The 13,968-nt window shown below is 45.3% G+C and overlaps 1 protein-coding gene across 1 annotated transcript; it reads left to right on the top strand.

Moving 5' to 3' along the window:
* Positions 1-10,341: 10,341 nt before the first annotated feature.
* On the top strand, positions 10,342-13,725 carry Chrac1 (chromatin accessibility complex subunit 1). Its single transcript, XM_059247073.1, has 3 exons — positions 10,342-10,531; positions 12,441-12,567; positions 13,140-13,725. Exons 1-3 carry the CDS (start codon positions 10,385-10,387, stop codon positions 13,256-13,258), a joined length of 393 nt encoding a protein of 130 aa, XP_059103056.1. The 5' UTR covers positions 10,342-10,384; the 3' UTR covers positions 13,259-13,725.
* Positions 13,726-13,968: the final 243 nt, after the last annotated feature.

Below are 13,968 nucleotides of genomic sequence, written 5' to 3'. Positions count from 1 at the left end.
GCCTTGCATGCATGGAGACCCGGGTTTGATCCTCAGAATCCATGTAAAACAGCGGGTGTAACAGTGGACGCCTGTGACACCAGAACTGGGAACACAGAGAAAGGAAGACCTGTGGGTTTGCTAGCTACCTAGGCAGGCTGAATTTAGACCATGTCTCAAGAGTAAAGTCTACCTCTCTTGAGGGTGACAGCTGATGTTGACCTACCAGGTTGAACAAATACCCATGCAGAGGTACATGCACATGAAAAACCAAGGTCATAAAAGACTTCCACCCAGCAATCACCAGTTTGATGCCAGCGGGGCTACATAACATGACCCCCCCCATTCCTACTACTACCACAGAAATAAAACTTGTATCAAGAGATTCAAGTGCAGCTCCATCTATTTTTAAATCCTCTATTCTTTTTTTCTCTCCACCCCTTCTTTTTAAAGAAAAAAAATTTTGGAGACAGATTCCTTAAAGTCACCCAGGCGGTCTTGGACTCCTGAGCTCAAGTGATCATCAGTCCTCAGCCTCCTGAGCATCAGGGGCTGCAAGTAGCACCACCACACCCAGCTTGTAAGTTTCCTGCCAGAATTTGTCACATTTGTGGGTTTTTTCAATCTATTGTACATCAACAATAACTGTAATGATAATTAATGAAAAGCATCTTAGCCAAATGTGATGGCGTATGTCTATGATCTCAGCACGAAGGACTCTGAGGCAGGATTACCAAGAATTCAGTCAACCTAAGCTACACAGCAAGACCCTAGCTTCAAAAACAAACAAACAAAAAATACATTTAAAAAACCATTTCGTCATGCGGTAGTGGTGCACACCTTTAATCTCAGCACTTGAGAGGTAGAGGCAGGAGGATCTCTCTGAATTTGAAACCAGCCTGGTCTACAGAGTGAGTTCCAGGACCGTCAAGACTACACAGAGAAACTGTCTCGGACACCACAGCCCCCCAACCACCACCACCAAAATGCAACATTTTGATTCTTAAAGCCCAATCGCAGGGGCTCTCAACCTGTGACTTTCGACTCCTTTGGGATTGAATGACCCTTTCACCAGGGTCGCCTAAGACCATCGGTACAACAGGATGCATAACAGTAGCGAAATTACAGTTATGAAGTAACAACGAGAATGATTTTATGGTTGAGGGGATCACCACAACATGAGGAACTGTATTAAAGGGTCGCAGCATTAAGAGGGCTGAGAACCACTGGCCTATGGGCACAGGACATATTTAGTTGCGTCATTTTGGTGGTAATGTTCCAGAGAGGATTTAGCCCAGTCGGGATTCAAACTCTGTGGCTGAGGATAACCAAGAATATCTAATCTCCCTGCCTCCACCTCCCACACTGTGGAAATGAATATTTATTTTTATTTTGTGCATGTGTTCATGTGTGAGTGCACGTGTGTGTGTGGGTGTTTATGCAAAATCCAAAGATCGATATTATACCTTCATTGCTTTGTCTTTTTTTTTTAAAGATTTATTTATTATGTATACAGTGTTTTGCCTGCATATATTCCTGTGCACCAGAAGGGAACATTAGATCCCATGATGGATGGTTGCGAGCCACCATGCGGTTGCTGGGAATTGAACTCAGGACCTCTGGAAGAACAGCCAATGCTCTTAACCTTTGCGCCACCTCTCCAGCCCCCATTGCTTTGTCTTATTTCTTTATTGTTCTGTTTTATTTTTGCTGTTGTTCTGTGTGGTGATGTTTTGTTTGTACTCTAACAAATAAAATTTGCCTGAAGATCAGAGGACAGAGCCAGCTACTACATTAAACATAGAAGCCAGTCATTGGTGGCACACACCTTTAATCCTAGCACTTGGGAGGCAGAGATCTGTCTGGATCTCTGTGAGTTCAAAACCATCCTAGACTACATGAGATTAATCCAGTCTAAAAGAGAAACAGAGCCACGCAGTGGAGACACACACCTTTAATCCCAGTACTTGGGAGTCTCATGCCTTTAATCTCAGCACTAGGAAGGTTGAGATAGGAAGTGATATGCCTGGGCAGAGAAAGGAATATAAGGCAGGAGGAGACAGGAGTTCAGGTGTGCTTCGGGCTGAGGAGTTGGCGAAGTGAGAAGTGGCTTGTTTCCTCTGATCCTCCAGCATTTACCCCAATATCTGACTCTGGATTTTTTTTATTATAAGACCAATTAGGATTTGTGCAACAGTTCTGAGACAAAGTCTTGCTGTGTGTAGCCTATGTGGTTTGAATGAAAATGGCCCACAGAGGCACATGTATTTGAATGCTTAGTCACCAGGGAGTGGAACTATTTGGGAAGGATTAGAAGGATTAGGTGGTGATGTGGCCTTGTTGGAGAAGGTGTGGCCTTGTTGGAGGAAGTGTGTCAATAAGGGTGGGGCTTTGAAGTTTTAAAAGCCCACACCAGCCTCTGGTCCACACCAGGCCCAGTGTCTCTCTGCCTGCTGCCTGTGGACCAGGATACAAAGCCCTCAGCTACTGCTCTGGCACCATGCCTATCGACTTCCCACCATGATGATCAAGAACTAATCTTCTAAAACTATGAGCAAGTTCCCAATTAAATGTTTTCTTTTATGAGTAGCCTTCGATATGGTGTGTCATCACATCAATTGAACGAAACTAAGAAAGTAATCTTGGCTGGGATCTGGAACTCACTATATAGACCAGATTGGCCTCAAACTGACACATATCAGCTTGCCTCTGATAAAAAAGGCATGTGCCACTATGTTAAGCTCTGTGTGTGTGTGTGTGTGTGTGTGTGTGTGTGTGTGTGTGTGTGTGTGTGTTTTCAACCTTGTGGGTCCTAGGGAACCAACTCAGATCATCAGGCTTTATGGAAACACCTTTACCCACTGAGCCATTTTGCCAGCCCTCGATTTTGGGTTTGTTTTGTTTGGTGTTATTTTTGTTTGTTTGGTTGGTTGTTTGGTTGATTGGTTGGCTGGATGGATGGTTTTTGGTTTTTTGAGACAGGGTTTCTCTGTGTAGCTCTGGCTGTCCTGGAACTTGCTCCAATTCAGAGATCTGCCTGCCTCTGCCTCCCAAGTACTGGGGTTAAAGGCACTGCTACCTTTTAAGCTTTTATTACATTTATTTATTTTGTTTATATGTGTGTAGGTGTGCATGTGCCAGGGCAGTCACGTGGAGGACAAAGGACAACTTGCGGAGCTTAGTTCTTCTTCCACTAAGTGGGGTCCAGGAATCAAACTTAGGTCCTCAGTCTTGTCGCCAATCACCGTTACCTGCCAAGCCATCTTGCAGACCCATGATGGTTAATTTTGATTGTCTACTTGATTAGTTGTTAGAGGTTAGGGAAGCTCACCTCTGAGTGTGTATGTCAGGGTGGTTTCCAGAGATTAGAGCTGTTCTGATCCATGGTTTAATCCACTGATAGACTGAACAGATGAATGGACTATTAGGAGGTAGTGGAATCATAGAAGGTGGGGATGGTGGAGGGAGCTGGGCTCCAGAACATGCCTTTGAAAGGTGTAACTGGGTCCTGCCCCCTTCCTATTACCACAATCTGTTTCCTGACCACCATAAGGTGGGAAACTCAACTCCACCACATGGTCTCAAGGCCATGGGAGTCCTCTTCAGCACAGTGATGGAGCGTGCCAACAAGGGGCCAAACCTAGAATGAAATTGTCCAACAACAAAGGACAAATAATTCCATTGAAAACAAACAACACACAGACCAAGATGGGCACAGTCAAGGAAGGTTCCAGAGCTGTCAGAGGGGCTAGGAGTTTAGTCAGTAGGAGAAAGCTCACCCTCAGTGTTTCGTGTCTGGCCTGATAAACAAGAAGCCAACCTTATTTAGTGGATACTTCCTGCTTGAGGAAGCAAAGACACAAGGGTCTGCGTCAGTGGCTGCCTCTGTGCCACAGCCCGTGCAGCTGGAGCACGAAATCTGGCGAGGGACGCCGAGGTTAAACAGCACTCTAGACACCCAGTTTCAGTTCGTCAGGGAAGCAGCTCCATTCCAAGGCCCTCGCAAATAAGCATTCAATTCTGCAACCTTGGCCAATGCAGTAAAAGCTGCAGTCGCCACCTCTGCAGTTCCCCAATGACAACAGAAGGCAGAGTCAGTGCAGAGCCACATGGGCTGTGGTAGTTAGAATGTAATTGGCCCCCAGAAGCTCATATGGAATGGCATTATAGGAGGTGTGGCCTTGTTGGGGTAGGTATGGCCTTGTTGGAGAAAGTGCATTACTGTGGAGGCAGGCTTTGAGATCTTCTATATGCTCAAGCCATGCTCAGTGTTTCAGACCACTTCCTGTTGCCTGTAAGTCAAAATGTAGGATTCTCAGCTCTGTCTCCAGCACCACGTCTGCCTGCATGCCACCATGTCCCGCCATGATAATAAGGGACAAACTTCTGAAACTATAAGCCAGCCCCAATTAAATGTTTTTCTTTACAAAAGTTGCCATGGTTATGGTATCTCTTCACAGCAATAGAAACCCTAAGACACTAGCCTAGGAGCAGGGAGCAGGAATGACATAGGAAAGGAGTGGAAGCCCACAAGAAGAAGTACCTGTGAGTCAGGGGAGATACTCAGTGGGTAAAGTGCCTGCCATGCTAGCATGAAGAACTGAGTTCGATCCCAGCATCAACACAAATGCCAATTGTAACAGTGCACACCTGTAATCCTAGCACTGGAAAGGCATACCCAAGCTAATTTCTGGAATTCTGCCAGCCAGCCTTGGTGACTCAGTGAGCTCCAAGTTCATTAAAAGACCCAGTTTCAAAGACTGGAGTGGAGAGTGACAGAGGAAGGACAACGGATGTCAACCTATGGTCGACACAGACATGTAGATACACCACAACCATACACCACACACACAAGAAAGGAAGAGAACAACAACAAAAAAAGAATTACAGTTACAATATCAAGTCCATTTGTATTTGGAAAATTAGAGAAAATATTCTATTATTTATCTTATCTTTATGAGTCTAAAGTTTTATATCTAATTTACCTTTTATCATTACTAAGGAAAACTTTAGGTCTGATTATTTAGTTTTTAATTCCATCAAAGACCCCAGAAGGGTGTAATGTTTAACAACAGGGACAGCTGGCTGCCTAGACAGTCACCCAAAGTTTTTCTGGAACATTGGGGCATCCATCTTTGGCCTACAGGCCTAGTATATTTGACAGACATTTTTGAGAAGCAGGGAATTTTGAAGGATTGTCCTACCTTAAAGCTTGGCAGTCTCTTTTGTATCCTGCTGGTCCAGTTTGGACAGCATACTGTCAGCACTTGAGGCAAAGGCAGTTTCTTTGCCCAGTTGGCTAGCTTTTGCTATAAAGAAAGTAAACTCCATATGGAATTTCTTTGATGCCCATCATTTTCTTTGAAGTAAATTTGTGTTGCCAGGAGCAGACGTGTTTTGCAGTCAAGAAAAGTTTTTTTTTTTTTGTTTTTTGTTTTTTTGTTTTGTTTTGTTTTTTCGAGACAGGGTTTCTCTGAGTAGCTTTTCGCCTTTTCCTGGAACTCACTTGGTAGCCCAGGCTGGCCTCGAACTCACAGAGATCCGCCTGGCTCTGCCTCCCGAGTGCTGGGATTAAAGGTGTGCGCCACCACCGCCTGGCGAAAAGTTTTATGTTATTAAGATATTTTTAACTTTTTGTTATTAAAACATTTTAAGTGCCATATTCTGTAGGTCTTTTAAGTGTTTGAAGATCATATGTCTATATAAATATATCTGTTTAGCCTTGAAAACATACCTAATATGACTATAAGTTTGATTATTATAGATGACTATTACCCTATATTTTTAATTATACATTACATTTTAAAATGAGTTGCATTAGCACAATACCCCAGACAAGAGTAGAAACATACATGCAGTATAACAAAATTAGCTTTAAATTTGTATCAATAAACCAAAATCTATACCAATGTAAAATATTTTGAGATTAATAGTTTTTTAAATTAAAGTAGATTCAATTAATCTTCCCTTTTATCTCAACATTTCTATATCATATCCCCCCTTTTTCCTTTAGAAAGAGATGTTTGAATTTAACTTCTTTGTTTATTTTACTATGACCAATAACAACTTGTAAACAACCTCCCTAAACAATGACAAATATCTATAATCCATTGAATAGCCAAAATCCACCCATACCCCATCTCTTGGGAATGTGGGCATCATTCTCTACACTACTTCCTGTTGTTTGTGGGCACTGGTATCTCTGTGGGAACCTTAAGAAAATCAGGATAATTGTTAAGTCATAACTGGAGTAGTTTGTGAAGTTGGACCAGTAGCCTTGAATCTGTTCTGGCTGCAGAGTTTTGAGGAGACTGTAACAGAGGCATTTTGAGATGCTGGATCACCTGGGCCACTCATTTTCATTGGTGTCTGGTCCCCTTGCTCTGAAAATGCATAAACTTGGCTGTTCCTGTGGCCTCTTGAATGAGTAGAGCACACAAGGTCCTTAAAGGACAGGGATTAGTACGCCATTTTTAACAGTTTTAACACTTCTACTTAATCCCTTTAATAATAGGCCACCAAAGCTAACAGATAACTGATAATATTCAAGTTTTAAAAAGTTAGAAGATGCTTTGACCTGTGGCACTCATTCTCATTTCCAATTCTTTAAAGACAAGTGTATTGGTAACAAAGACCATAGTCAAAAATGCATAAACTTTTAAAGATAACATACATATCTGTATTAATACAAGTATAGACTGTGCCTTGTACATAAGTTAGCCAAAGATGATTTTTCATTTTATGTTTGAGCAGGCAAAATATATGTTATGTGTTTTGCAGTTTTTCTATGTTTATTTCTTTATATATGAAGCCAGGATTTTCAGGGCATCTTCCCTGATCAAATCTGATCCATATCAATCTGGAAGGAATTCACTTCCTATGGAAATAAAAGCATAGCCTCTTCTGCAAAGTAACACATCTTTTGACTTCCATTTTGAAGCCAAGACATTTTAAAATATATAGGTTGGTATAATCCAGCAGTTTCCATAATCTGTCATTCCTTCATCAGCAACCAGAAAATTCAAAGACAATACAATAACATACAGGATCCAGATTCTCTGTTTATTTTCCATCTTTGTGTGGCTTTTTCCTTTATATTATTTTATTCTTTCTTTGAAGACTTTATTATTTTTAAACTATTTTTAATGACTGTCTATACTATTTCTCTTTTCTCTCCCAAGCCTACGTACATTTTTTTTCAGAGTTGAGGACTGAACCAGGGCCTTGCACTTGCTAGGCAAGTGCTCTACCACTGAGCTAAATCCCCAACCCCATCCTGAATATATTTTTAAACACACTGTAACCTGTTTAGAGGTATTTTCCCATCTAGATCTGTCTTTACTGCATATCTGTAATCTTCTCTGTCTGCATGAGCAAAGCTTAACTTGCCATGCAGTTTAGGTCTTGGTTTGCTGACAGTGCTCACTCTGAGGGCTCTTGGGCTGGAGATCAAGCCCACAGACAGCGGCTTGGAGATGCGTGTCTGTACTGCGGTCCACGTGAGAGACATGATATTAAGGCATGCTGGCAAGGCTTGCTCTGGTGGTGCTTTCACTGGCGGCTCACACTAGGATCAGAGCCAGGTGTGGTGGCACACACCTTTAATCCCAGCACTTGAGATCTCATGTCTTTGCTTGGGAAAGACACACACCTTTAATCCCAGGAAGTGATGGCAGGAAGCAGAAAGGTATATAAGGTGTGAAGACCAGAAACTAGAGGCTTTTTAATCTTTTAGGCTTTTGAGCAGCAGTTCAGCTGAGATCCATTCAGGTGAGGACTCAGAAGCTTTCAGTTTGAGGAAACAAGATCAGCTGAGGAACTGGCAAGGTGAGGTTGGCTGTGGCTTATTCTGTTTATCTGATCATCCCAATATCTGGCTCCCAGGTTTGTTTTTATTAATAAGACATTCTAACAATTCATGCTACACGACTCAATCTTCTCATCCCTCCAATTTGGGAATTCTCATTTCTCTGGACAGCCTGTCTACAAGAGGAGTTCCAGGACAGCCAGGGCTGTTACACAGAGAAACTCTGTCTCGAAAAATGAAAGAAAGAGAGAAGAGAAGGGGGGGGGGTCATACAGATTGTAAAATAGCAGGGAAACTATTCAAAGCAAAATATAGATTAGAAATATGAGCCGGGTGTTGGTGGCGGCAGCGCATGCCTTTAATCTCAGCACTCAGGAGGCAGAGCCAGGTGAATCTTTGTGAGTTCGAAGCCAGCCTGGTCTACAGAGTGAGATGTAGGAAAGGCGCAAAGCTACACAGAGAAACCCTGTCTTGAAAAACCGAAAAAAGAAAAAAAAAAAGAAAAAAGAAAGAAATGTGCCATCAAAAGAAGTTGGTCACATGACTTCAGGCTATTGCTCTTGCTTCTGAGGTCTGATGGAAGGGGAGTTAGTTATTAAGGGGTGTAGCTTGATGGTTCATTATTTTGACAGATTATATTACTACAATCTCTTCTCTACCATATAGGTCCCCATAATGTGTGATTTTAACTACATGCACACCCAATTACACATAGGCATAAGATGGTAAATGGGTTTTCCTAAAAGTTCACTTTAAGGATGGTTTGCCCTATTATGCGTTACTCCAAACTAGTTTAGGCTAGCCTCCTTCCTCTCCTTTCATTAGTAGAATACAACCGAATAGAATATAAGTTTGATGCCAATTAAGTGGAGGAAAAACTTACTCTATTGTTCAGTGGAGTGAGTGTGTGTGTGTGTGTAGCATGATGGGGGTGAGGATGGTAAGTGTCCTAGGCAGTTAGCTGCATTGTTCGGAGTGTACACAGCTCAAGCCAAGTGACATCCAGGTTCCTAAACTATTCCTTATGCTTGTCTGCCTCATATGGTGAGAGGAAGCATGTAACAGATAGACAATACTCATCTTGTCTCAGCCTTCTTGTATGGCTTCTTTTTTTCAGATCTGAGCACAAATATTACTTCTCAGAGGCAGCCTACCACACAGGCATGACACTTCCCATTGGAAATGGTATCTTTTCCAGTATATCTGGGTCTGAATGTAATCTTGTTGAGAGCAGGCAACATGATTAACTTGCTCACTGACTGTATCCTTGTGCTTGACACTAACACTGGACATAAGTTGTACATCTGTGGACTTCAACCAAGCTTAAATACAAAGCATTCGGGGGGTGAGGGGGAAATCACACTTGCTGACTGAACATATAGAAATCTTTCTTTGTTTCCTGTCTAGCAGCTACTCACATGGCGTTCACAGAGCACTCATCAAGGGAATCAAGAGAGGACAGGCGTTATATGAGGAGAATATACCCAGGGTCTGTGCAACTGTTACCTTCTTTTTTAAGACTTAAGCATGTGCAATTTCAGTATATGTGGGGATCTTAGAACCAGTCCCCCAAAGTGTTTATTAAGCAGCACTGTTTACCATGAGAGAGAAGCCACAAGGCACAACAAAACCCACTGTAAGAGTTTATTAAGGGAAGGGAACAGAAGAGGTGTGCAGGACGAAAGAGGAGGGAGAATAGGTGGAACCCGCTTTTATAGTCACGCATGCACTGCAGGCAGGCATCGATCGCACGGCACACATGTGGTCATGTAGCTGGGGGAGTGGCTAGGAATTCTAACACAAAGATCCTGAGGGACAGCTCTATTATGTGCTTATTTGGGCCAGGGTACAGTATAATAAAGACAACAATGAAACCTAACATGGCCCAATCTATAAAACCCTTCCAGTTTAGTTCCTCCAATTAAATTTAGTGCCAATTTAGTTTTGTCTTCTTCGGGACACAGCAACTTTACTTTCCCATTTTCACTTCACAACTCATTAGGGCGGAATTCCACGGACTCAAGGTTCCACCCACCCTGATCCCCAACTTCCTGCTATTCTACTTGCTTGAATGTTTCTAAACAGTCTTCCTTCTACCTAATCTGCTTCCTATTCCTTAAGACATGAGCCATCTTCTACAACAAGGTCTTGAAAGCTTAGTGATCCTCTTGGCTTTGGGGTGGGATCACAGGAGGCTCCAGGACCATCTAGCTCAGGCTAACCCCCATAGGCCTCAGGGCACAGGCAGAGGGCACTTTTCCCCATTCCCCTGACCACACCGTTGCTCCTTTCTGCTCTGGCCACCGTCCATCTGACTATCAAGAGTGTGGCACATGCTTGCTGGCTACCTCTCCAACGAGGCCGCATAACTCATTTCTCTTTCTTTAGCTTTTGAAAGTCCCCAGCCGGTGCAGCTCGGGGGTTCCCGAACACACTAGGAGGCCCGCAGGCGCTTCTTCCGGTCGGCTGCCTCGCCGGCGGCGTTTCCGAAGGGGGATTTTTCTGGGCGCCGTCACCCAAGCTTTCGGGCCACCGCGCGACACGGCGTCTGCGCAGGCGCGGACGCGCGGGGCATCACGGGCCGCCCGGACGCAGAAGATGGCGGACGCGGCCGTGGGTAAAGACAAGTGCGGGGACCAGCGGCTCGTGTCGCTGCCCCTGTCCCGCATCCGAGTCATCATGAAGAGCTCTCCTGAGGTGTCCAGCATCAACCAGGAGGCGCTGGTGCTCACGGCCAAGGCCACGGTGAGCGGCCGGCGGGGCGGCGTGAGGGGCGGGTGCGGGCGCTAACCGCCCCTCGGGCTCCGCACACGCCCGGCCTTTCGGCTGCCCTGCGGGGGCCGCGCGCCTCAGCCTCCTGCTCCTGCGCCTGCGCGGAGCTCCGTACGCCCACCCCCCCTCCCACCCCCCATTGTGGTCTCAGTCACGCCCACGCCGCTTGTCCTTTCGGGCTGCTTCCGCTCCGAGTGCTCGCTTCGTTCCCAGCGTCCCTCGCGCCCCGCCCATCGCGTCCTTCCCGCCGTGCCTCGCGCGCTCCGCGTCCAGTGTGCGGCTGCGCGAGTTGGCGTGGGTTTCTGCTGGGCGCGTGTTCCGACTTAGTTTCTGCCGCTGACCTCCCGCGGAGAGATGCGGGGGTGGGGGGGAGGGAAGGGGGGGTTCTCGAAGCTTCCAGGGTATCCTGCCGGGGTACCGAGGGATCTCCGGCCCTCAGGCCTCGGCAGGTTGTCAGGATCTTCGTAGACAACAGTTGGTCACAAGTTAGACTCCAGAAACGAGTTATAACCGCACAGGCCCCCTCCCAACACAGATCGCTTTGTATGTTTATTCTGTTTTATGTTTTTGAGAGAGATCTCAATGTGTTTCCCTATCCCGGAACTCAGTAGACCAGGATTACCTCAAACTCGAAAGAGATCCACTTGCCTCAGCCTCCCCAGGTGCTGGGATTAAAGGCGGGCACCACCAAGCCCCTCCCTGCTCGATTGGTTTTGGCCACATTTGATTCTACAGCAGTCCCATCTCACCCCTCTGAGTGCTGGAATTAAAAATTCTTAACCACCGCTCCTGGTTTAAAGTTTGGTTTTGATAACGGTGGTCCAGGAACATTCCTGTTAGGAGACCAGGTCTTGATAACTACCGGTAGATCATTCTCCAGCTGGTGCTCCAGGACCACCAAATACCGGAGTCTAGGGCAACAAGCTCCTTTTAAACAGTGGTATACTATTTTCATGCAGTCCGCACACATCTTAGATTTCTAAATCATCTCAAAATCATTGTGAACTACGAGTTTCTGTGTGGTCCTGGGACTCAAAGTTTCTGTTCAAATTCATTCTAGCACTAAGGATCTAAATGATGCAAACTCTTCTCTCATCACTTACTAGCTTAACTAATACTGGACCTTGGGAAAGGTTCAGTTTACCTTATTTCTGAGCCTTAGGATCTTGTCAGTCCCCCACCCCCACCCCCAGAAGATACTTTGGCAAAGTGAGATGTCACTTTCCAGCTTGAGGTTGTTGGTTTTTACTATAGTCGTGAGTGAACAACTTTCCACAAGGGATTCAAGTAGACTGAAAATGTGCTTCCGAGATATGGATAGGTGGCAGCTCACATCTGTAATCCAGGCACTTGGGAGACACAGGCAGGAGCATCTCCAGGAATCCAAGGCTAGTCTGAATTACAGAGTGCGACCTAGTCTCAATAAACTGTAAGCTAAATTGAGTCCTTGGCAGGCCAGATAGAACTTTTGAATGGGCTTTTGCTCCATTTATTGTAGAGCTGGTGACAGTCCACCCCACCCTATCACTGTTTGCAGATAGCAGCTCATGTAGCTCAGATAGCTTCCCTTGATTTCCTGGGTGCCTCCACCTCTAGAGTGCTGCACCACAGCACTCCCCTGAAACCAGTCATTATTTACAATCACTTGTAAATGCTTTCCATGCTACACACCTAAGCTCAGCTAGAAAACGCCTGCTGCCTCCTGCTCTGCACAGGTTGCTTCCTTTCTAACCTCATGTTTCTCTCTCCTGTGAACTGATTTCCTGTCATTAAATTTGAGGAACCAAGATAATCAGAAGTATTAATGGAATTCTAAGCTTATAAAGTCTGTGGTGAGTTCTCGAGGTTGACCTTTCATTTGATTGTATTGTTGTTGGTTTAGGAACTCTTTGTTCAGTATCTGGCCACCTGTTCCTACAGACACGGCAGTGGTAAGGCCAAGAAAGCACTGACCTACAGTGATTTAGCCAGCACTGCTGAGGACTCGGAGACCTTTCAGTTCCTGGCAGGTACTGAATCTTTGGGACACTCTGGTTAAGAAAAACTTGTAGTGAGCTTTCTGTCCCTTTATTGTTCTGCGTGATGCCTCAGTTTACCCTGTCCCAACACAGGGAGGCTTTTCTAGCCTTTTCTATTTGAGCCACCAAGAATTGTAGAAGTTGACAATATATACAAGACGCTTGGCTGGCCAGGCACTCACTCAGAGCTGTCTACTTGTCCTGCCCGCCCCGCACCCCAACAGAGCAACTGGTACATGCAGCCATGGATCAGGCCCTGGCTAGAAAGAGCTTCAGTCCAGCCCAGGGGGCCAGCCCAATTTCCTCAGCTAGCTTGGGTTGTTCACAAAATCAGGTCAGAGACCCATGTTCACTAGCTGTGGGATGTGAACAGGTCTGTAAGCATGCACCAGGAAACAATCCCAGTTTCTGTGAGTCTTCCCCCAGAAGTGTACCTGGCCTTCATGTCCTTCAGTAGCTATTCTAGGGTTCAGGCTGGAACTAGTACATTTTGAAACTTGCACTGTTGTATTCACAGTTCACCATAAGCAATGATTGACATGAAAGTTTCCTGTTTTTTAAAGATATATTACCAAAGAAGATTTTAGCTAGTAAGTACCTGAAGATGCTCAAAGAGAAGAGGGAGGAAGAAGAGGAAGAGAATGACGATGAGGAAAGCGACGTCGGCGACGTCCTGGCGTAAGCCAGCATCAGTGCCTTCAGTGAGCCGGTGAGCGGGCTCCACGACAGCCTCCCAGCGTCACTGCCTTCAGTGAGCCGGTGAGCGGGCTCCGGACAGCCTCCCAGCATCAGTGCTGCAGCGCCAGTGGCTCTGACGCAGCTCCTTGCATCCCTCCTGCAGTGGACAGGACTGGGCAGCCTCCCTCCCACCCAGGCCGGGAGAGCTCTGGGCAGGTGGCACTGCTGTGGCTTTGGGTACAGCAGCACATACCTCTGAGCTTCGTGTTGAACTTGCAGGAAGACCTGGAAAGCTCCATGTCAGCTGTCTGGTCACAGGAACTTCTTGTTTTCACAAATAGCTACATGTGTAGCTCATGTTCATGTGCTGCCTTTGAATTTTTGTATTTTTTAACAAATGGACTATGCATTTTTATTGTACAGAATTTGCTTTTCCTTTTCCATTAAAGGTCTGTATGTATTTCACAGTAATATGATTTATTGAAGTGGGTTTAGGTTCTACGCTCTTTCCAATAATTTATTAATAATTTGTGAAATTTCAGAGGTAGCATTTCTGCCTGGAGATGTGAGCCAGGGTGCATGCTCTTGGCACCAATACAAACAGCAGAAACATGTAAGTAGCTGCCCCATTCCCAGAGGAGAGCCCCAGCTCATCAGTCGTATGAGTTGAAACACTGTGCGTTTTAAGCAAGCTGGACACTGGGCATAGTTCTC

This window comes from Peromyscus eremicus, chromosome 20 (assembly GCF_949786415.1).
Source record: "Peromyscus eremicus chromosome 20, PerEre_H2_v1, whole genome shotgun sequence".
NCBI lineage: Eukaryota > Metazoa > Chordata > Mammalia > Rodentia > Cricetidae > Peromyscus > Peromyscus eremicus.
The sequence above is the reverse complement of the archived record's forward strand: the minus strand, read 5'-3'. Positions and strand labels throughout refer to the sequence as shown.

Bases quoted from the DNA above. Each gene is read 5' to 3' on its own strand.
- Chrac1 (XM_059247073.1), top strand. From the start codon at position 10,385: ATGGCGGACGCGGCCGTGGGTAAAGACAAGTGCGGGGACCAGCGGCTC. The intron at 10,532-12,440 runs GTGAGCGGCCGG...TTGTTGGTTTAG, and splicing joins TGCTCACGGCCAAGGCCACG to GAACTCTTTGTTCAGTATCT. The intron at 12,568-13,139 runs GTACTGAATCTT...TGTTTTTTAAAG, and splicing joins GACCTTTCAGTTCCTGGCAG to ATATATTACCAAAGAAGATT.